The sequence below is a fragment of the Glycine max genome, chromosome 18 (genome assembly GCF_000004515.6).
Source record: "Glycine max cultivar Williams 82 chromosome 18, Glycine_max_v4.0, whole genome shotgun sequence".
Lineage (NCBI taxonomy): Eukaryota > Viridiplantae > Streptophyta > Magnoliopsida > Fabales > Fabaceae > Glycine > Glycine max.
Genome location: NC_038254.2, coordinates 45,372 through 69,085, shown reverse-complemented (window position 1 = coordinate 69,085; position 23,714 = coordinate 45,372). Strand labels below are relative to the sequence as shown.

Genomic DNA, 23,714 nt, shown 5'->3' with positions numbered 1-23,714 from the left:
GTTATTGAGTTTGTTATTGTGTTGGCCTATTTTCCTCATCAGAGTGGTATCAGAGCTCTTTGGTTAAAGGGTTATTTTTCTACTTGCTTGAATGATTGAGGCACATATGAATATGGTATCTTTGAGTGGAGCAAACTATCACTTTTGGAAGGGCAAGATGAAGGACTTGTTATTGTGAAGAATATGCATATTTCAGTCTTTAGCACACAGAAGTCAAATTCTATGTCTAATGAATAGTGGGGTTTTGAACATGAACGTGTATGTAGTTTTATTAGGCACTTTGTAGATGAACCCATTTATAATCTTATTTATCATGAGATAGATGTGAGAACTATGTGGAAAACTTTTGACTCCTTGTATGTGATAACTGCGAAATTTGAGTTAAATTGATAGTCAATTTTGGCTAATAATGATTACAATTTCTTCGCTTTACTATTATTTTTAATGAAATAATGAAAAAATTAACATCTTTGCAATTTTTGATAAGTAGAAGTCAAAAGAAGAAGATTTCAAGTGCTTTAAAGGAAAATTGATGCAAAAATTGGAAGAAAAAATCTTGAAGAAAAGTTGGAAGAATTGGACAGCTCGCTTAGCATGTAATCCAGGCTTAGCATGCACCCTCGCTCAGCGTGCAATCCAGACTTAGCGCGAAGAAGACTCATGAAGAAGCCTAAACTTAGTGCGAAAGCCCTTGCTAAGCACGAGGTCAGTGTGAAAAGTAAGCTACCTTGGGCCTATAAGATGAGGAAGAAGCAGAAGGAAAGGATATACCGAGTCTTAGAGCTCTCTATTGAAGGTATCCAAAGCCTGAGCCTATCCTTATGGGAAACTCTCATTCTTTAACCATTCCTCTCTTTCTTTCTTTTAGTCATCCAGCCCTTTCTTCCATCCACATTAGCCCCCTGAAGTATAAAGCCTCTCATGGCCATGAAAGGCTAAACTCCCTTTGTTGGGAGTCTAACAGGCAACACCCTTGTAATGTAACTGCTCTTATTATCTATTGAATGCAATTTCTATTTTTATTTCCTCTTTTCTGCTATTCATCTTTATTGTATGGTGTGATCATTCGTGCATTAGTTTTAGGGATTATACATTGAGAAATGGTAATTTCTAAAAGAACTGGGAAATGACATCTAAACAATTCATTACTAGGAATAGAGTGACTTTGTGTTTTCCTTTGCATACATCTCCATGCTTCATGCAATTTACTATTCAATCTTTGCAAAAAGATTTAGGATAAAAAATAGATAAATTAGGTTCTTCATCGTGAGGGATCAGGGTTGAGTGTCTTAGTAGATATTGGTAGAAATTTGGAAAGCATTTGATAGAGAAAAACATTAATATTGCATCAAGGGTAGTTAGGCATGCTAGACCCTAACATATTTAAATTCTGAAATTATCTGTCGCATTAACTTTTGTTTATTTTATTACTCTTGTCTTTTTAATTTCAAATTTTCTTTCTTCTTATCTTTATTGCTATTCCTTATTTCTTGCTTACAAATTAGGTATACATCAACTCAAATACAGACAAAGTCCCTGTGGACTCGACATTTGGACTTTCATTTTAACTTTATTACTTGTGACAAAAATTGGTACACTTGCCAATGAGTTAACAAGTTTTTGGCGTCGTTGTTGGGGACTTTGTCCTTCGTACTTGGTTATTCACGTATCCCAATCTGAAAGCAATTTTTCTTTATTCTTTATTTAATTTCTGTTTTAATTATTTTACCTTGATAACCTACACGGTAGTGTTCTCTTTCTTGTATACGAGGTACATCTGCAGGGGAAAATCTTGTTCCCTTGAACATAGAGATCGAAGCAACTTGTAGAAGGAACAACGCTGCAAGAAGAAGGAGAAAGCAACAAGAGGTGTAGATTAATCAAGGAGAAAAGGCCTTCATTTGAATCATCCTTTCCCTCTCCGTGACTAATCCACATCCTTTCTCTAAAGAACGCGTCATAGCAGAAGACCGTCCACAGAGGATGACGCTAGAGGACTACTTTAGCTCTGTTACTCCTCAGTACTTCACCAGCATAGCCAGATCAGATGTTCAAGCAGCCAACATCATATATCCATATTCTGTTATCCAGCTGATTCAAGGGAATCTATTCTATGGCCTGCCGAGTGAAGATTCGCATGCACACCTTGTCACATACATCGAGATCTGCAACACGATGAAGATAGTGAGAGTTCCGGAAGATGCCATCTGTCTCAACCTATTATCTTTCTCCTTGGCCAGTGAAGCAAAAAGATGGCTTCACTTGTTTAAGGGGAATAGTCTGCGGATATGGGAAGAGATGGTAGAGAAGTTCTGAAAGAAGTACTTTCCAGAGTCCAAGACTGTTGAGGGAAAGGTGGAAATCTCATCTTTCCATCAACTCCCTGATGAATCACTAAGTGAAGCACTAGACCGCTTCCATAGGTTACTTCGGAAAACTCCTATGCATGGGTTCAACGAGCCAGTCCAGCTCAACATCTTCATTGATGGCTTGTGACCCCATTCCAAGCAGCTCCTCAATGCCTCTGTCGGTAGGAAGATTAAACTCAAGACTCCAGAAGAAGCCATGGAACTGATAAAGAATATAGCAGCCAGTGATCACGCCATCCTCTGTGATTGAGCCTACACACCTTAAAAGAAAAGCCTTCTTGAGCTCACCTCTCAAGATGCTATGTTGGCTCAAAACAAGCTCCTGGCCAAGACCTTAGAGACCCTCACAACAACCCTAAGTAATCCCCCTCAATAGATGACATTGCTCATGAGAAAACTCCTCCTAAAACTCCTCAACTAAATGGTTTGGCGAAAAGGATGAACAAGACAATGATTGAGAAAGTGAGATGTATGCTCTCTGAAGCAAAGTTACCTAAGTACTTCTGGGGTGAGGCACTGTACATGGCAGTGCATGTTATCAATCTTAGTCTCATTGTTGCTTTAAATAGTGAGGTGCCGAACAAAATTTGGTTTGGTGAGAATTGGAAATATGATCACTTAAGAGTTTTTGGCTGCAAGGCTTTTGTGCATGTTCCAAAGGATGAGAGATCCAAGTTAGATGCAAAGTCAAGACAATGTATCTTCATTGGTGATGGTGAGAATGAATTAGGTTATAGATTTTATGATCCTATTGAGAAGAAGCTTGTTAGAAGCTGTGATGTGAAATTCATGGAAGACCAAACCATCGAAGACATTGATAAGGTGGAGAAGTCTATACGTAAGGAAGACAATGGTGTGGCTGATTTTGAACCAGTTCAGCCGCCTATTCAGAATCTGAATACTGATGTTTGGAATGATGCTGGTGTTCAGCAACCTGAAGATGAGGTAGATGTTCCTGATGATGATGATGAAGAGGAGCATAACATGTCACAAGATGAAAATCTTGGTGATGCCACCGAACCACTTCAATTTTAACTCAGGAGGTCCAACAGGGAGAGACAACCTTCTATGAGGTATTCTCCTAATGAGTATGTGATCCTAACAGATGATGGAGAACCTGAGTGCTTTAGAGAGGCCATGGAAAGTGAAGAAAAGAGAAATTGGTTGGATGCAATGAAGTATGAGATGAAATCCTTAATGATAATCACACTTTTGATTTAGGCCTTGGATAACAGGTGGATCTATATGGGTGAAGCATTAGAGTAACTCTACATCTCGGAGGTACAAAGCCAGATTAGTGGTGAAGGGCTATAGTCAAAGGAAGAATGTTGATTTTAATGAGATCTTCTCTCATGTGGTGAAAATGTCATCCATTAGAACCGTGTTGAGTTTGGCTTTTACTTTTGATTTGGAGGTAGAGCAAATGGATGTAAAAACTACTTTTCTTCATGGTGATTTGGAGGAAGAGATCTACATGAAGCAACTTGATTGTTTTCATGTTGAAGGGAAAGAAGACTATGTGTGTAGGCTGAGAAAGAGCCTATATGGTTTGAAGTAGGCTCTAAGGCAGTGGTACAAGAAGTTTGAGTCTGTTATGTGTGAGCAAGGCTACAAGAAGACTACTTCTGACCATTATGTCTTTGTTAGAAAGTTTTCTGATGATGAATTCATTATCCTGTTAGTGCATGTTGATGACATGGTTATTGTTGGAAAAAATGTTTCCAGGATTGTTAGGTTGAAGAAGCAATTGGGTGAGTCATTTGTCAAAGGACATGAGAGCTGCTAAATAGATTCTTGGTATAAGAATCATGTGTGACAGAAAAGAAAAAAAGTTGTGGTTGACACAGGAACATTACATCAAAAGAGTGTTGCAGAGATTCCAGATGGAAAAGGCTAAGGTGGTGAGCATTCCTCTTGCTACCCATTTTAAGCTGAGTTTCAAACAGAGTCCATCAAATGAAGTCGAGAAATTAGATATGCAACGGGTTCCTTATGCATCTGCGATGGGAAGTTTGATGTATGCAATGGTATGCACAAGACTAGATATAGCACATGTTGTTGGTACAACCAGTAGATTTTTGTCAAACCCAGGTAGAGAGTATTAGAATGCTGTCAAATTGACTGAGGTATCTTCATGGTACTATTGATATGATGCTTTGTTTTGGTGGTGATAAGCCTACTTTGGTGGGGTACTCAAACTCAGATATGGCTGGTGACATTGATTACAAGAAGTCCACTTTGGGCTATTTGATTAAATTTGCAGGGGGAGCTGTGACTTGGCAGTCCAAGCTACATAAGTGTGTAGCTTTGTCTACTATAGAGGTCGAATTCATTGTCATTACCGAAGCATGAAAGGAGTTGCTATGGGTAAAGAAATTCTTGTAGGAGCTTGGTTTTGTTCAGGATAAATATCTAATATTTGTGAATAATTAGAGTGTTATTCATCTTGGTAAAAACTCAACCTTTCATTCAAGGTCTAAGCATATTGATGTGAGGTATCATTGGATATGATATGCTTTGAATGCTAAGCTGTTGGAGTTGGCCAAAATTCATACTAATGATAATGGTGTTGGTATGATGACTAAGACATTACTAAGAGGAAGGTTTGAAGCTTGTTGTGAGATCGCCGGTTTGACAGTCACCACCACATAGTTGTGAGGGGGAAATTTGTTGTATTTTTTGGGCTCCTTTCTTATGTGGAGTAAAGGCCTAAATGATAAGACTCATTTTGTCTCACTTATTTAAGTAGAGATGGGTCAAATTAGGGTGAAAGAGAGAGAAACTCATGTGTAAGGGGAAAACAGTTACAAAACATTGGGAGAGTAAGGACAGGAAAAATCATTGTGATTTTCACACACCAACCAAAAAGCATTTTTTGGATTGCAACTGCGGATTTATTCACTGTTGGATCGGACTGATTTTTGGATAGTATGTTCTAGACACGTGATACTTAAAATTGTCCGGTTGTATTGTTAAAACAATATCTGGAGAGGGAGATAAATGTTTCAATATCTGCATTTTGAGGTTTCATCTTCTTGTCTCTCTATTATAAGCATTGGTGCTTTGTTTTGACTTGTCTATTTGTAACATATTTTAATGCATTTGTTGGAGACTCTCTTGTATCTTTATTGATTGTAGTAAAGTTATTTCTTTGGTCTGGACAACCCATGATTTTTATTCTTTTATTGATTGATTTTTCAGGTTAAACAAATTGTATCTCTTGTGTACTCTTGATTTCTATTTTGCGTTCTATTTCTATTGGTGTTCTTCACATGTTCTTGTAAATTTTGGAAAATTTATTTCTACCGCCTATTGTTCTATTGAGTTTGTTATTGGGTTGATTTATTTTTCTCATAAGAGAGTAGGTTCGACCGACCCGGAAAGCGTTCAATATATTTATGTTGACAAATGCAGCCTTTTAATTATTTCTTTCCAAAATTAAACAGATTTAGCATAATCGATGCATAACAATGCAATGCAATTTGAGGGAGTTTAATTACTGTTAGTGAAAATAACGAATGGTCTTCCAATAAGGGAGACATAAATCACATAATAACTTGTTAGGAAATACAAAATAATCAAGATTCAAATCTGAACACAGTGAGCACAACCTTTTTCAGAGTTCAGACCCTTCAGGGAGAAAGTCTCAACACTACCAACGGCAATGATTCCGACCAAGACTCAACAATCGAACCAAGCGAAAATGGAATCCGAGAGTTAGTTAGCATAAAAAAGTCAGAACCACGAACGAAACACCAAGATTTCCTGCCCCCTGGCATTCCCATTGTCGTCACTATCCTAGGTTCCGAGTCTTCCGACCTCCAAATCCAAGATTTCTATTTCGCAAAAGTGCCCCAACCAATCTTTTATATTGGGGCCAAACTTAAAATTCCATCACACACACTTAACCAGTAACAAGTGAAAAATCTCAGCCACTTATTATTTTCATGATAAATCGAACGGTGATTAAACATGCTTCACTAGTGTACCCAAAGTTTAGAAATTTACCCTAGAAAGATTCTTGATTTAACTTTCATTATTTATTTATGTATATGATAAAATTTACAGACACAAAAATATACAGTTGTCAATGAGAGTAGATGGGAAGAATGAGTGCACATTTTCAAACCATGGGGACGAATATCATTGCTGAAATGATCTATTGTGTGAATTTTATATAAAGTATGTACGAAAGGTTCAACATATAAGTTGCTCGGTCGGTCAAAATTCGTGCCGAACAAGCGTCAAAGGGAAGTATAAAAAATGACACCATATTTTGATTTTGGTCCGATAGACTTGGACTAATTGAAAAGCTTGGTGCTTAAGCTATGTTACCACTAATGCGGAGGTACGAGAGTTATCTTAGCTGACATAAGCAGTGGCGAATGGTTGATATTGATCGTGTCAATCTCATTCTCACTTGGATTGCATTGAACTTAATTGAAGATTTCTAACGGAAACATAAACAAAAAAGAGAAAGGGTTATTTTACAAAAAACATAGAACGTATGCGCATCTTCTCATCCGAGATATCATGGATGCAGGAAAAAGAGGGTAAGTCAAACCATAAATTCTTTTATTAGTATTAAGTAGTTACTTTAATTGTAAAATATTAATTAACAGATGAAAAATAACAGTGAATTTCCAAAGAAGAACAATTTTCATCAAAAAACATATCTATGTTTTTGTTTGAAAAAAAAAAGGAATTCTCCTCCCACAGGTATACAAATTAAGCTTTAAATAAAACTGGTTGTTTCATTTCTATAACTATTGTTTGTTAATATTTTTTTAATGCTTTGTTAGTTCCACATAGACTATTTTTATAAAACATTAATTATTCTTAAAAAAATTAATTATAAAACAATTAACATATTTTATTTGAAGTTTTAACAATACAATGAAACATATTAATTATAAGGTGATTGAGGCAAAGAATCGAATCAGACAAATAATTATTAATTAATAAAATCGAATCAGACAAATAATTTGAAGGATACAAAGTACAAACTACTTGTAGTAGTAGTCAAAAATTAATTTTAATATCACAAATACTGTTTTTTATTTATAATTTATTAAAAATAATAATTCAAAAGAATAAATTAAATAGACATTTAAAACATACAAGGTATTCAAATTTCAAAGTATTTTAATAAATAGCATTCTTTTTATCGGTATCTGATGATTAAAGAAAGATATGAAGATATCACATGCCAAAATGATACCAAGATATAATGTTTTTCTTCTTCTTATATTCAAGAGAAAAGCACAAATAAATCCAATAAAAATTATCGTAAATATAAAATGGAAGACGAGAGTTGAGGTTATGCCTTGCGTGGGTTTGTAGTTGTGAAATGTCCGCTGCACGTGGTGCGAAAAAGGAAACCCTGTTTTTCTGTCTTTCACGCAAAGTCCATTATTAATTTCTTTCTTTCTCTACAGTCTCCGCTGCTGCTATTTATATTCATAAATGAGCGGGAAGAAGATACCTCACAACATCATATAACTTCAGTACTTGTCCGCTTATATTCACAATAAACATTCTCGTCTCATTTCACGTATTTTTTTTATCCTTTCCATAAACTTTGGCAATGACGAAATCAAATAGGAGATTTAGAACCTACAACTCTGATTCAGGAAAGATAACAATCCACTACGACACATTTGTGAGCTTCGACTCAAAAGATATCGACAAAGAGAAAAACATGACTATGCCAAGGATTAGGGAAAGGAGCAAAGTGATGGATGATCGATCAGAGGAAGATATCCAATCAGCACTACTGGATCCAGATAACCCCAAATATAGGGCTGCACTTAAACTGCAGAAAGTATACAAAAGCTTTCGTACAAGAAGAAAGCTAGCAGATTGTGCAATTCTTATTGAACAAAGCTGGTACTTTATTTACTGCAATGAGAACCTCTGTCCTTCTTTACTAAACTCTCCATGAGTTTTAATTTTATCTTTTTGTTTTAATACATAGGTGGAAGCTCTTAGATTTTGCTGAACTCAAGCACAGCTCTATATCTTTCTTCAACATTGAGAAACATGAAACTGCCATTTCCCGTTGGTCTAGAGCTACAACCAGAGCTGCCAAGGTATTTCTAGCATTCTGCTTCTTCGGATTTTTTTTTTATTTTTCTCCAAGCTTATCCTTTTAAATTTGAAGCTATAAGGAAATGATTTACCATTTCTTTGTGATTGCAGGTTGGCAATGGTTTATCAAAAGATGACAAAGCTCAAAAACTTGCTTTGCAGCACTGGCTTGAAGCAGTTAGTCATACACTTGATCATACTAATGCTTTATATACTTGTAAATTGGCATGTCGGTCATTCATCAATTATTATTTACTGAATTACTTTTAATTTGCATCAAACAGATTGATCCACGCCATCGGTATGGACATAATCTACACTTTTATTATGCTAAATGGCTCAAGTGTCAGAGCAGAGAACCCTTCTTCTATTGGTAATATTCCTTATAAAAAAATATGGGTTACAATTTAGGCTACTATTTCATATAGATTTAGATCACCAGGGTTGACATTAAGCATATTCTTTGAAATTTCAGGCTAGATATAGGAGAAGGAAAGGAGGTAAATCTTGAGAAGTGCCCTCGATCTAAACTTCAACATCAGTGTATTAAATATCTGGGCCCGGTAAGGTTTCCTTCATTCAAGTGAATATCCTCTCAGATATATTTACTTGAGCTATCTTGGATTTAAATTTCTGTTCATTATTTTGTCTTCCAGATGGAAAGATTGCCATATGAAGTTGTTGTGAAGGATGGAAGGTTCTTCTACAGGCAATCAGGAAAGCTACTTCACACTACTGGTGAAGGTGCACATACCAAGTGGATTTTTGTCCTTAGCACATCCAAGATCTTGTATGTTGGCAAGAAGAAGAAAGGTTCATTTCAGCATTCTAGCTTCTTGGCTGGGGGAGCCACATCTTGTGCTGGGAGACTAGTTGTTGAATATGGGATGTTGAAGGTAAAAATCTGGCAAAAGGCTAATATTTTTGGCTGGATTCATGCTGCCATAAGTGGCTAATATTTGATATGATTTTGTCGTTTATTTCATCAGGCAGTTTGGCCTCACAGTGGACATTATCGTCCTACAGAAGAGAATTTCAAGGAATTTATTTCATTCCTTCTGGAGAATGACGTGCAGCTTTCTTATGTCAAGGTATCAAAATTTAAAGGCTATGCATTCCTTTCTAGTGCTTTAGATGTTTAAACGACATGAGAAAATATTCTGAGGAAATTCTCTTTGCTATGTGCAGATGACTTCAGTTGATGAGGAATATCACTCATCGGAAGAGGACTTCACTGAGAACATGAGTGGCTTGGAGGCTGAAGAGAAGGCCAATTTGATGGAAACCAAGAGGACTTCTGCACCAGTGGGACATAAGACGAGGCAATTCCAGATTTTTGGAAGAGATCTAACCAGTCTTGAAATACCAAAAAGGGGTCATGTGCTTGAAGGACCAGAGAACGAGAAAGGAGGTGCTGGGCTGAGTAGTAAGAGTTTCCAAATGGATTCTCCAACAGGTGATCAAGAAACAGAACAAGCTTTTGCATCAGAGCTAGATAACACAATCACAAAGCAAAACTTCTTTGACGATGACAGTCACGTAGGAACTATTCCAAAAAAGTCAACACTTAAAAGGATTGCCTCACATAAAGAAATGAAATCATACCAACTGGGGAAAAAGTTGTCTTGCAAATGGACAACGGGAGTTGGACCTCGTATTGGCTGCGTGAGGGACTACCCTTGCAAGCTTCAGTTCAGAGCCTTGGAACAAGTTAGCCTGTCTCCAAGAAGTGGTTGCCACTCTACATCTCCTAGAGTTTCAACTCCAGTCTCAAAAATATCACCTAAAAGTCTGCTTCGAGGACTTGAGCACAATACCCCGTTGGTTAGAGGGATATCAGTGATACCAGTTATTCATACGTCATGAGTAAATGGAATGCCCAGTTCGTTTATTCTTTTGTGTAAATAGGAAACTTTTGTCACTTTCCATATAGGACTTCTTTTGTATCCCACTCATGGAAAATATGGGATGGAATTTCTCCAACTCTTTAAGGTCTATGCCTCCTAATACAAAGGAAACAAATTCATGGAACAAATTTACTGAACTCATGGAAGGTACTGCAGACCCTTAGTGCTGGGACTCAATCATATTATTATTGATGATGATAATTTTAACTTTAAGCGATTCCTATGTCATATAGTTATCCTCTTTATACGGAAACGAATGTTTTTTTAACCGCATTTGAAATGCACTTTTTCCTAGAAACATACTGGGGATTTTACTTCACATCACAGAACAAAGTGGCCTGCCCTGCCTCGTAACTTTTGGTTATTTTGTTACTCAGCGTTCACCAAATCAAAATACAACTTTTTTCCAACCTTGTATCAACACCGTCTCTGTTTCTGCATGTGAGATTGAAACGTCAAGGATGCTTGGGAGGTGTTTAATGACTTGTAGGAAGGCCGCATTGATCAATGCTCAATGCAGGTTGTGAAGTGGTTGATAACTCCCAGTTTTACAGAGTGATATTATTACCACTTAGGAGGAAATGAATCCTGGAAGCCCATTAGGGGGGCTAAACTAATTTTTCCTACAAATTTATTATTGCGTCAGACCAAACATTAAAAAACCTTATTTTGCCATTTAGTTCGGTAATTGAAAAATTCAAACCTAAACTTTCTCATCATACATACATTTTTATTCAACATTCTACAACCACTGATCAAATTTCATCGTCTTGCATGGTCTACCACCAGAGCCATTCTCACCATCCATTACTATCTGCCACCAAATCACAATATCGAAGGGTCACTGCCAAATGAAGTAAAACGGAAAGTGGAACGAACTAAAAGTTTTGTCTTCGATTTTCTGAACAAAGGAAGTGAAAATTTTCCTCCTTACATGGTAGATATCACAAGAGCTCCAATCTATGTTAACAAACATGACAAATGTCACAACCCTCACTTGTTTGAGAGTCAAGGTTAGTCATAGATCAAATTCGAGGATGAATTTTTTTTTTTAGGGAGGGAGAATGGAACGCACTGTTTCACTAAAAGGAAAAAAAAATAATAATAAAACCCACCCCCCATCAGCTTATGACTCTGGAGAATTCCCCTCCCACATTCTACACTCGAGATCCGCCCCCCTCCCCCCATTTCCCAAACCTCCTTTTCTTATTTTCAGTAACCCACCCTCTCTCTCAAACCTTATCTCTTTTTTCCCCAAAATTTAATCTCTCAATCTTTCACTCATCTCCTTCCATTGTTCCGAAATTTTCAAGCATTTTGCATCCTTGTGTCTTTCCATGCACAAGAAGGTGGCCGGAGAAAAAGGGAAAACACTATGCATTTTCTTTGGTTTTTCTATTTGATCTCTTTGGTAAAAATTTATAACCCATTGTGTTAGATGAGTATGTTATAACACTGATTAGTTCTGAACCGTATGAAAAGGGTTAGAAAAGTATTAGGGATTATTGTGGTTTTCTAAAATTGAGGATTTTGTCTAATCCCTTGTTCTATTATTTTAAATGGTTAGATCCCGTGGAAAATATGGTGGTTGATCTTCATAGTGAAAGACATTGATTGCGCTATTTAGGTAAGTAGCTAATCTACTTATCGACATTTTTTTTAAAGTTCCTTTAGGAGAAACAATTAAACTTCAATATATATACATTCTGTATGATCTTGGAAATTTATTTGAGATTTTGATAATGTATATAAAAGGATGAATGTGAAATAATTTGTTTATTTTATTTATTGTGAGTTCATGATTATATTTGTCGTTTGCTACAACGAAGAGATAATGTAGCCTATGAGTCAAATTTTCATAGTATAATTATAATTGTCGTTTGCTACAACGAAGAGATAAGGTAGCTTATGAGTCGATTTCTCATAGTATAATGATATGTGTCGTTTGCTACAACGAAAAGATAATGTAGCCTATGAGTCGATTTCTCATAGTATAATGATATGTGTCGTTTGTTACAACGAATAGATAATGTAACTTATGAGTCAATTACTAATAATATATTTATATGTTCCGTTCACTACAACGAAGAGATAATGCAACCTACGAGCTAAATGTCGTGGCTATATAATTACTGTTCACCACAATGAAAAGATAATGTGGTCTATGTGCACATAGTGAAATGAAAAGTTTGATTATAAAGTTATTATTCTTGAATACCTGTTTATGAGTAGTTCTAAAATTATATTCCTTTGACTACATTGATTTCGAAAAGCAAGTGCATTTTATTTATTTATTTATTTAATGTCATTTTTTTAAACTTCATTGAATGCAAAGACTTGTGCTATGTTGTGCTCTCCTATCTGTCCGCTTTGTATTTTATGCTTTCGCTAAGTCCTTGTGACTTATCCCCTATTTCATTTTCTCAGATACACAATAGTGGAATATCCGACTTCCTAGGATTTGCTGACATACCCAGGAATTTGATTATCGTTTGGTAGGCTTCCATTGAGTCTAATGGACATTTTGTTTGTAACTCCAGTATAATGCAATTATAGGGACCAGGTAGTAATAGATTTAGAGAGGATTCCTTTATTTTAAAATTTAAATGATTCTCTCTTATAGATATGCTGATGATGTATTTGTGATGTTTTGAGACACTTGATAATTAGTATTTATAATCAACATTGTTATTAGTGAATATCTTGGACGATATGTTGAGTGTTGTGACCTGAGACCTGGCCCAAGTGAGGGTTGTGACAACAAAGAACTCCAAATTGTGGAGGCAAGAAACTATGATAATATCAATAAATTGTAGTAAATTGAATAATGAGTGAATATACAGTAAGTTAGAATATGCTTTATATACAAATACAAGAATACTAATTAATTCTACAAACCAACTAAATTCTAATTATCTCTAACAATGTCTCCAATACATAGTGAAGCCCTCCCTTGGCATATGAATATGATATACCATAAGTCTATAACATAAAAGTGGAATGTGTGAATTTCTTTTTGAAAGAAAAGTTCCTTGCACCGGATGCGTCCACTAGAAGTGGAGACAACTTGAAGCAAGCCCATAGCCCAGGTCGTACTATCACACTATTGCTTTCTATCCAAATGATCATGATCCAAAGATAAATAAATAAAAGAAAACAAAGTGGCAAAATTTTCTTGATTGAGAAATACGATTCCATTGAAACAGGAGACAATTACAAAACTATGTAGGGTTCTAAGGCTGGCATTCATGTTGGAAACAGGGTCTTGTATCAACCGCTCATAATTTGTAACCATACAAGGACATAATGCTTATACTGAACAGAAAATGAAACTCGGTCTTAATGGAAGCAAATGGAGAAATGTACACAATTTCAATGAGTTGAGCAGCATCAAAAAACTGTTGGCGAATCAATTAACAATGCGATGTACTAGTTGAGGATTTAGCATGGCGTGCCACAAATGACTCAACAAGTGGGTTCACGAGATGAGGTGCTTCATCCTTCATGAAGTGCACAATTAATAAAGTGAGAAGTTTGTCAAAAAGATAATAACGATATTTAATGAAATATCACCATTTAATGTTGGAACAAATACTAATGTAAGGAGAAATTAAACAATAGAAGATACATATACCAAAAACAAGGACATAAAATTTCATAATGATAATATGTACTGATATTATTGAGATTTTATGAGCTGTAAATTTCACTATGGGGTGAAATTAAATGATCCTTCTCTCCTCTCGTTGATTAAAATTTGAATAGTCCACAATAATTTAAACCATTCTTGTCTCTTCAAATTAAATAGTACATCTTAAATAGTCTTTGAAATTAATTTTCCAGGCTTATCACCTTAAAAGGACACCCAAAAGTTTAGGATTGTAATTTGTAAAGGACGCATGAAACTTCTCACCAGAACTAGCCCAAAATGCAGGGTATGGGGGAGGCAAGTATAACTATGGGAGTAGGACAATATGACAGATCCAAAGCAAATGAATTAAGTTGACACTAAGAAAGCCAATATCATAATTTAGAGCTTTGAAGTTCCAGGACAAATGTAATTGCATTTGGCAAGGCCTTCCAGGAGATAATGAGAGCCAGACATGAAACTGGTTAAGCAGGTAGTAAAGAAACTTCCCTTAGCTCAAAAACATATTAAATAATAACTGATATCTTCCAATAAACTTAAAAAATTGTTGAATATTCATAGTTGTACTTAATTTTCAATGATCAGTGATTGATGATGCTGAAATTAAGCATAATAAGTAAATTGACAGACATTCCCATGTACAGACATATTCTAATTTCTAAACACCTTATATAAATAAACATGTAGACAGGAAGCAAAATAATCTTCTACCAACAATATTCTCTCTCTGTCTTTCTCTTGCTATGTTTTTTTGTTTTCAATTCTTAACATGTCATGGTGTTAATATGTTGGCAATTTTAAGTTGATACTAACTTAAGAAAGCCATGAGGGAAAATGAAAATAATCATTACATATGGGAGCAAGCAAGGGCATGAACACAATAGAGAGAGAGAGAGAGAGAGTACCTGGGGGCAATGTCCAACATTGGGAAGGACAATGAAGTCTTCAACAGAATCGAAATTTTCATAATTTCTTCCAATATCAATTGGTTCCCAAGGATCCTTGTCACCCCATGCTATCAAAATCGGGCACTGAAAGAAGAGAAATTACACATATTATTATGTTTGTTGGATTTTGGCTTCTCAAACTACTGGTGTTTGAAGGCTTACCTTTACTTGAGGTAGTAGTTCCTCAGGAAGAGGGCCACCAGAGTAACAAATAAACTCGAGAAAGACCTCTGCTGCTCCAGGTTCCAGACCTGGACCAAGGATGATCTGCACTAGCTCATCTGTAACCTTGGAGGTGTCATGATAGCACTGTCAAAGAAATTCATAAGCAATCATTAGTTATTACAGTTGCAGTTAAGAGCATCCTCAGTTGTCAAATTACAAAGCATGATACACCTTGGAGCTGGCCACTTGCAGCACCAGTGAAAGATATTCATCCATAACAAGTGGGTGGGTATAAAGAAAACTAGGAGGGAATGTAGGAGATTAGAGGCTGTTTTGGGCAGTGTGCAAGGGAAGTGTAGTCAGTACATAGAGAGAGTGGCTTGTAACAACCTGTCCACATGGCATCTAGGGCCAGGAAACAGATTTGAGTAATGGGAATGGGATAAAGGGAGAAGAGTGGAGAGGGGAAAGACAGAGAACTGTGAGTAACATTTGGGAAGGGAGGAAGCCCACCCACCACCCCTCCAAGTACCTGCACTGTTTCTGTTCCTCTTTTATAAGTGTAAGTCTGTTTCTGTGAATCTCGTTCTGTATTCAGGGACTTATTCCCATTTCATGTAGTCAAACACTTGGGCTCCTTCTTATCAATCAGATTCATTCAAATTTATTCTAATTCATTAACAGTCTCATCGTCTGGCATTTCCTTTTTCTTTGGTTGTCCAGCATACTTGAAGGCATAAGTTTTTAAAGAGATGAATTGACTGTTAAGCTAGACGAGTACCTGGCAAAGAATGTTCCTCACAGATTCTTTTGTGGCTATAGTTTTAAAGAAGAATTTGCCAACATCAGTATCCCTACAACATAAAGCATGATAAGGCTTGAAATCTCTGAAGTTCATACAAAGAAACCTTTGTTTCATTTTTACCTAAGCAATCTCTGGAGCGATCTGATGAAAGGTTTTCCATACCAAGGCTGCTTCTTTATATGAAGCATACGCAGAGATATATTGAGAAGGATAATACCCTGGCAAATGTGTGGTGCTAACACAGCCGCTTGAAGACCAACAACTCCTGCAGAAAAATAAAGAACAAATTCTTAGTAATATCAGAATAGTGGATGAAGAGAAAGTTAAAACAGTCCAAGGGCAAGGCAGCTGAAAAAATTGACCTCCAATAGAATTGCATATAAAGAATGCTTCGTCCTTGATGACATCAAGACAAAACTCATTTAGTTGAGTGGCCCAGGTCTCAAAAGTGTAAAAGGAATGGTCTCCGATTTGACGAGGATTTGGTTTATCTGAATATCCATATCCAATAAGATCGATGGAGTACACCCGGTGGGATTGTGCAAGAACTGAAATATTATTCCTCCAGTGGTCACTGCAAATGCAATGAAGTAAACAACACTCAATAGTCAAAATAACAGCAGAACCAAACAAAAGACATGAAGAAAGTAATGTAATTTACACCTACCTGTTAGCTCCAAAACCGTGGACTAAAACTAGTGCAGGGCCAATATTTCCAGAATGTTGATAGCGAATAGAGTAACCCCTCCAATCCCACACGCTACAATACAAGGCCTGAAGACTGTTTCAAAAAACAGAAAAATAAAAATAAAATTACGTGATTCAGAAAGCAAAATTACCAGGTTTGAACCTGGACCTCTGCACTGTTTAATTTAGAAACAATTTGACGGGGAAAACGGATTTTATTTTGAATTGGAGAGCGAGAGCGGTAGCGAAGGAAACTGAGACTGGTGGTGGTGGATGGCAATGCCACGCCCACACTCATGGCCATGGACTTTCTTTTCTACACTCATTCTCATTCGCCAGTGCCACTTCCCCTTTCTATCTCATTTCTCGTCGCCCCATTCCTCTGCTCTACCTCATGCCACGTATCGCTTAACACCCTTGCCAAACTCCTCTAATCACAAATAATAATAAAACAAATTATCCATTCAAAAAATATAAAATGTGCAGAGACAAATCCTAATACTCTCTTTCCCTATTTATCTAATTTAGAAAAATATATTTTATAAAAATGCTTGAAATATATTAACAAATGATTTAATATTTTATAAAATAATAACTTAGTTGGGATGTTTAATTCAACCTTGAAGCTTCCTTTTCTTTCTTCCAAAAATAAATAAATTATTTAAATGGTTTTTGTCAAACAAATATTATTAATAGAAATCGTTAGATTTGTTGTAGAAAATATAAAAATGGTGAAAAGTGTGGTACCTTTTCATCTATTGAAGGAGACAAAATATTTTTAAATAAGAGAAGAGAAAAATATATTATTTAAATCTCTAAAAACAAGGTGAAAATAGTCACACAATTATTTTTAACAAAAGAGAGTAAAGTATAATAATATGTTTGTATTCTTCAAGAAAGATGAATGTACATTTTAACACACAAGAGGAAATCACAATATAATACTTGCATATTTTAGGAGACTATACTGTAAACAAACTTTTGCTAATAATTTTTTGTTTAAATATATTTTTAATCTTGATAAGTTTTCATTTTTTTTTTCAATTGATTATGATGGTTTTAAAACTCCCACAGTTTATTTTTTAATTTTTAATGCATATGTTATTACTTAATTAAGATATCTTAACGACAAAGATAAAAAATAAAATAAAAATTTATCAAGAATCAACAACACACACAAATTGATAGGGATTAAACATAAAATTAAACATAAAATTTAATCATTTATCAATGATAAAAAACATATTAAGTCTTATAAAAATGAACCAAATTTATCCTAAGTGACTATAATAAATTTTGAATCACATAAATAAATTATAAATATCATAAAAGTAATGTGGAAGAGATTATAAACTTTGAATTCATTTGTCATTATATATAAGTGACCAAACTATAAATGCATAATTTACACAAACTATTACATCATTTAATATTCTTTTATCCGTTAATAAATTTTAATTCACATAAACTAATTGTAAACTCCATATAAATAATTTATAAGAGATTATGGATTTTGTAAAAAGAAGATACTAGGCATACACACATGCATATATGTGTACATGTACATGCATACATGAGTGCCAATATAACTTGTATAAACTATTACTTTATTTAGTAAATTTTAATTAGATAATTTTATTTAAAAAATCTTTGATGGTTAAAAATTCCTTTCATATATATCATATTTATGAATTTTATATTAATTCAGAGGTATTTGATATCTGATTCATGTACATCAAATTAACTTGATATATACGTTAAAAATACATAAAATATAAATAATCCAGACAGATAGCTCCGTCAGATTCATTAAAAAGACCATTCCAATAATCAAGGGAATTCTGGGGTGCAGGGAGCCTAGATTCATTTATGGAAATCGATAGCTCCTTCTAAGGTTCATATTTTTTATGGCGGCTCCTTTTGGATAGGCTACTGATAGTATACCAGCTCAGGAGGAAATCCAGAGATATCGTGTCCCTTTTGTAAGCGAATTATGGAAGATGTAAATCACTTGTTTCTTCAATGTTCATTTGCTGATTCGGTCTGGAAGGAATTATTCAAATGGCTCGGGATTGAGGTAGTTTTGTCTCAGAGCATTTCACAGTTATATGATCATTGTTTCAGCTAATTCGGGTGAGGAACCCAAAACTAGGCTCCTTTTTTGGCATGCATCGTGCTGGAGCTTTTGGAATTTCCGGAACAAAAATCATTTTCTAAGAAGGAACAACTGAAGTGGGTGAGGTGTTGCAGGTTATAAAAAATATCACTCGGCAATGGCTATTGTACAAAAATGGAACCAAAACCGGAGACCTTTTCTCATCTTGGTGCATTAATCCATTGGAGTGTCTGTAGTCTCCCTCGTATGGATACTTCCTTTGCTTATACTAAGGACACGTCATTTTTTGGCTAGTTGGTGACTTGTGAATGCATTTTTTGTCATAGGATATAGAGGGCTGTCATGTATAGTATCTTATTGTACATTTCTTATGATGTAAATCTCTATTCTCTTATATATATATATATATATATATATATATATATATATATATATATAATTCTTTTCCTATTTTTTTTCTAATTTTAAATAGATACTATATATCGTTTAAATATGCTTTTATTTTTAATAAATATTTAATTTTTACACTTACTTCTTAATAAATATTTTATGTCAAATTTTTAATAAAACAATAATTTTTTTTATTTATCACTTATTTTTAGTTAGAATAAATATAAAATTTATTAATTTATTATGAATCAAAATAAAATATCAATAAAAAAATATAAAAGTATTGAATTGTATAAATTTTATCGACGAACAAGCACAAAAGATATTTATTAAGAATAAAAATATATTTAAATCATGTTATAATTATATTTAAAGTAAAACGTGTAAGTTGAAGAAACGACAAAACGCAATTGGGATAGGACGGTTCTTCTTCGGTACGAGAGGAGGATTTTCTCGCACCCAAAACCAGCATGTGAAATCGAAAAGGGCTCTTCGTTGAATTTGGTAGGTTTTCATTCACTCTCAAATCTCAAACTTTTACAATACAATTTCACGGGATAATAATTATTTATTGTGCAATTGTCCTTCTGTTTTATAAATTTAGATTGCGTGTCAAATATGTTATATGATCATGCCGCTTTGCAGTTTCTGCGGTAAGTTCCTTTCATTGTGCTGTTCGTCGTCAATATTATACGAGGGCGGTGATGTGTTCTCGTCATGCCAAATCGCTTCCAGATCCTTCTTTTAATTCTCTGAATTTTAATTATATTTTTACTTAACAATTCCTCTCAAGTCTCACCTACCGACCCGACTTATCTTTTAGCTGTTCATAAAACCCTTCTCCGACAACTTGTAGCTGCTGCTGCTGTTTCTCTTTCATTTTTTTTTTGCTAAGGTGATAATTCTCTCTCCCTCTCTCTCTCTCTCTCTCTCTCTCTCTCTCTCTCTCTATATATATATATATATATATATATAATTTCTTTTCCTTTATTTCTTCACCTAGTGATTGGTCCGTGGGGATCTAGATTTGCTTAGATTAGTGTTTGGGTCTTGGGGCCTGTTTTTTACCATCTGGTGATTGGTGCCACTGCATATCTGTCTGGAATACAGAAACTTGCTTAATACTCTTTTTAACAGTGAATGAAAGGAAATAAATATTACCCTTTCTGTTTTCTGGTTTAAGGGTTTCGTTCAATCATTCATTGCCCTCGATTGCTAGAATAAATATAGAAAAACGCAGGTTTTGTTTTGGGTTTAGTTCAGAAATGGCAAGATTTGATCATTTCTGGAATCTGGATGAATTCATCGTGTCGACTCTGACAACTGTGAGTCTTCAGTTTTTTGTTTTTCTGGCTTTTGGTTCAAAGTTGTACTGGCTTGATGTTTCAGGACTCAAGGAATACAACATCCTGATATTTGGAGGACAGATTAAAGAGAAACATCGTGGAGGAAACAATGGCAGCAAGGTATTGGTGTCACATGTGCTCTCAAATGGTCAATCCCATCATGGATATGGAAATCAGATGCCCGTTTTGCCAAAGTGGATTTGTTGAAGAAATGGGTAACACCCCCAGTAGCAGCAGCATTCCCAATACATCAGAATCTGATTTTGAATCTGATCGGGCTCTCTCCCTTTGGGCGCCCATCTTGCTAGGCATGATGGGCAATCCACGTCATCCTAGAAGACTCAGACAAATAGCCAATGATAATGGTAATCGTGATTATGTTGATGGTGTAGCAGATCATGGTAGAGAAACTGAATATGATCAAGAGTTTGAGTCCATCCTTCGGAGGAGGAGAAACTCAGCTACCATTCTACAATTGCTCCAAGGTATAAGAACTGGACTGGCATCTGAATCATATGAGAATACTGATGGCCATGACCATGACAGGGAAAGAGAAAGAGAAAGAGAAAGAGAGCACATGATCTTGATCAATCCTTTAAATCAGACTATTATTGTTCAAGGTTCCTATGAGTCAAACCGGGATCAAAGTGATAATCATAGCTCCGTTGGGTCCCTGGGTGATTATTTCACAGGGCCGGGTTTCGATATATTGTTGCAACATTTGGCTGAGAATGATCCTAATAGGTATGGAACTCCACCTGCTCAGAAGGAGGCCATTGAAGCGCTGCCTACCGTCATAATCAATGAGAATTCGCAGTGTTCTGTGTGTCTGGATGATTTTGAAGTTGGTTCTGAAGCCAAAGAGATGCCTTGTAAACATAGGTTTCATAGTGGGTGTATCCTTCCCTGGCTGGAGCTTCATAGTTCTTGTCCAGTTTGCAGGCTTCAGTTGCCATTGGATGAGTCTAAGCAAGACTCTGATCTGTCAAGGGATAGCAGAAGCCAAAGGGAGGATGAAAGTATTGAACATGACAATGATGAAGAAAGAGATGGCGAAGGGAGAAATGCAAGTGGGGGTAGAAGATTCTCATTTCCATGGCCTTTCAATGGATTATTTTCTTCATCAAACTCTTCATCCTCTTAAAGTTCCAATGCCAACGGAAATGATAATCAATCAGATGAAAACTGAGTATTTTTGCATATCTGTTGTGCTATTCATGTGCTGCCTTGCTTATGTACAGTTTTCGACCAATGAAAGAATCCAATGTTGATAGAACAATTTGTGATTTTTCTTGTGGCTTTGTTTTTGCTAAATTTTGTGCTTCTAGAATTCAGTTGCTATTTTTCTTCAACTTTTACCCTTAACTTGGCATTTGTATAATTCTCGTGGTGGTTTTATTTCCCCATCTTATCCTGTACTACTTTGGTATATGTACACTCGTGGGTGTGTGTGTGTGTTTTTTTCTATTCAAGGACTCGTGGATAGTATTGGTTGTGATCCTTGTAAACCCGCATAAGGCATGTGGTATCTGTCTTCTTTCATTTGGTAGAGATGAGCTGACTTTGTCAAGGTCTGTAATCCAGAAGTAGAGAAGCGTGATGGGAGAGCAAGGTTTGGAGTGTCTCTATTATAGGTGAAAGAAAGGGTACCAGGTAGAGAATTAGGAGGCTGCAGTTTGTTATGCTGAATGTAACGAGTCACGTGGTCAAGGAGTTATTAGGAAAGACTGGGGAGTGGGGCTTGGGAGAGGGTGCAAAGAGATTCCTGTTATTCCAGTTTGGAGAATTAGCAGAGATATAATGAATGCTTGGATTGAAGTTGGGAGAGTTAAAAAGTATTTTTACTCTAAAAACAACAAACCTTTTCTTCTTAATAATGGTCTTAATCCTAAAAAAAAAATTAATATTATTGAAACTTGCAGTTTTATATTGTAATTTGTAGAAATACTTTCATAATTTTAAATCAAACAAAGGCATAGTCTGTCTAGAAGGCATAGTCTGTCTAGGAGCCATTGACTCTGGTTGTGAATTTTTTAGAACTGAATAAAAAGACAGTATTCTTTTCATTCAGTTGGGTTTATTTTTCTGTTTTATTTACCTTCTTGGTTTCTTAACAGTGGTCTGATTAGCCAGATACCCATGGTCATTTAGCTTGGAGTTTCTTCTTTATCAGAGATATTAGTTAAGTTTAGTTTACAATGTAATTTCTGCTTATATTTACATTTCAGTGTAATTTCATTTGACTGTAGTTTAGCTTCTGACTCAGCAGCACCGAGTCAGATCATCAGCTATATATAACTTTAATGAAATATTTCTGTTAGCTTCTTCTATACACTTTATCTTTCTCTATCAGTTTTTGCAATCTTATATTCTTAAAGGGTCTGACAGAGTAGATGTTGAAGCTATGATAATGGATCACTAGAATTCTTAGTTCTTTCACGGCTGCAATGGCTATTATGCAGTGTTCCCTTTTACGAGCGATTAGTAAGAAGTAAGATGTTTTGGAAGAATTTGGGCGACCAGCGACATGATACATCGAAAACCAAGTTGACCGCATGGAGGGAGTAGTTGATGACTTGAATATTCCATTCTCCCGAATATTACAACCCATCAAATCAAGTGGGATAATCTCAGTGTTTTCAGTTTCTTTCATCTCCTTTTCCTCCAGTTGTTCTCGAAAGTTAGAACCATGGCATTCTCCTTAAGAATAGTTTCTCAATTTCACCATGTAAAATTTTAGAACAAAAACCTTTTTCACGAGAGTTGATCTCATATAGCTTAGAATTTGTTCACGTTGATTACAAAGGAGGTTACCTTTTATTGCCTGAAGTAAAGGTGGAAGCCTCTTTACTCAAGGAACCGTGTTCACCATGACAGGACGCTTTCATCATTCAACTAAGGTTGATCCCAATCTTTTTATTTAATTATTGTTTGATCCTCAAATTAACTAATTAAGCATAAGTCAATTTTGAAATTTAAATTAATTTAGTGACTTATTTGGTGCTTAATCTCTTATATAAATTAATCATATTTTTAATGCTAATTTGGAAGGAAAATCAAATTAGTATTATTAATATTAGACATAATAAATATCCAATAAAATCAAAGGCAAAGATATAATAAGTGTCTAAAAATTTATTGATCACCCATTCTTACCTTAACACACAAAAAAAGGATTTTTTTTATGTAAAGTATAATTTTTTAATTCGTAAGAATAAAATATAAATATGAGTTTATAATATT

The 23,714-nt window shown here is 35.2% G+C and overlaps 3 protein-coding genes across 8 annotated transcripts; 2 read left to right on the top strand and 1 right to left on the bottom strand.

The window, feature by feature from the left end:
- The first annotated feature begins 7,777 nt into the window (after positions 1-7,777).
- LOC100779879 (IQ domain-containing protein IQM2) lies at positions 7,778-10,577 on the top strand. Its single transcript, XM_003552712.4, has 8 exons — positions 7,778-8,258; positions 8,347-8,461; positions 8,571-8,636; positions 8,744-8,832; positions 8,935-9,022; positions 9,116-9,355; positions 9,449-9,550; positions 9,648-10,577. The coding sequence occupies exons 1-8, from the start codon at positions 7,957-7,959 to the stop codon at positions 10,323-10,325; spliced, it is 1,680 nt and encodes a 559-aa protein (XP_003552760.1). The 5' UTR covers positions 7,778-7,956; the 3' UTR covers positions 10,326-10,577.
- Positions 10,578-13,166: 2,589 nt separating this feature from the next.
- LOC100818723 (pheophytinase, chloroplastic) lies at positions 13,167-17,080 on the bottom strand. The gene is made up of 8 exons (XM_003551881.5): positions 16,772-17,080; positions 16,600-16,692; positions 16,295-16,506; positions 16,053-16,197; positions 15,909-15,981; positions 15,125-15,271; positions 14,921-15,046; positions 13,167-13,866 (listed from the first exon to the last, which is right to left on the bottom strand). Exons 1-8 carry the CDS (start codon positions 16,921-16,923, stop codon positions 13,780-13,782), a joined length of 1,035 nt encoding a protein of 344 aa, XP_003551929.1. The 5' UTR covers positions 16,924-17,080; the 3' UTR covers positions 13,167-13,779.
- Positions 17,081-19,501: 2,421 nt separating this feature from the next.
- On the top strand, positions 19,502-21,903 carry LOC100784876 (E3 ubiquitin-protein ligase RING1). 6 transcript variants are annotated; one of them, XM_026126587.2, is made up of 4 exons: positions 19,517-19,629; positions 19,730-19,778; positions 19,949-20,020; positions 20,515-21,750. In XM_026126587.2, exon 4 carries the CDS (start codon positions 20,581-20,583, stop codon positions 21,613-21,615), a length of 1,035 nt encoding a protein of 344 aa, XP_025982372.1. In that variant the 5' UTR covers positions 19,517-19,629; positions 19,730-19,778; positions 19,949-20,020; positions 20,515-20,580; the 3' UTR covers positions 21,616-21,750. The 6 variants fall into 6 exon arrangements, with proteins under 6 accessions (XP_025982373.1, NP_001341896.1, XP_025982372.1 ...); XM_026126589.2 differs by having other exon boundaries at positions 19,521-19,629; positions 19,919-20,020; XM_026126590.2 differs by having other exon boundaries at positions 19,528-19,629; positions 19,771-19,778.
- Positions 21,904-23,714: the final 1,811 nt, after the last annotated feature.

Excerpts from the sequence above, each read along its gene's own strand:
- LOC100818723 (XM_003551881.5), bottom strand. The coding sequence starts at position 16,923 with ATGGCCATGAGTGTGGGCGTGGCATTGCCATCCACCACCACCAGTCTC. Across the intron at positions 15,982-16,052 it reads TCGCTCCAGAGATTGCTTAG|GGATACTGATGTTGGCAAAT; the intron begins GTAAAAATGAAA and ends TTTATGTTGTAG. Across the intron at positions 13,867-14,920 it reads ATGTTGGACATTGCCCCCAG|GATGAAGCACCTCATCTCGT; the intron begins GTACTCTCTCTC and ends CACTTCATGAAG.
- LOC100784876 (NM_001354967.1), top strand. The coding sequence starts at position 20,581 with ATGGCAGCAAGGTATTGGTGTCACATGTGCTCTCAAATGGTCAATCCC.
- LOC100779879 (XM_003552712.4), top strand. The coding sequence starts at position 7,957 with ATGACGAAATCAAATAGGAGATTTAGAACCTACAACTCTGATTCAGGA. Across the intron at positions 9,023-9,115 it reads GTATTAAATATCTGGGCCCG|ATGGAAAGATTGCCATATGA; the intron begins GTAAGGTTTCCT and ends TTTGTCTTCCAG. Across the intron at positions 9,551-9,647 it reads TGCAGCTTTCTTATGTCAAG|ATGACTTCAGTTGATGAGGA; the intron begins GTATCAAAATTT and ends TGCTATGTGCAG.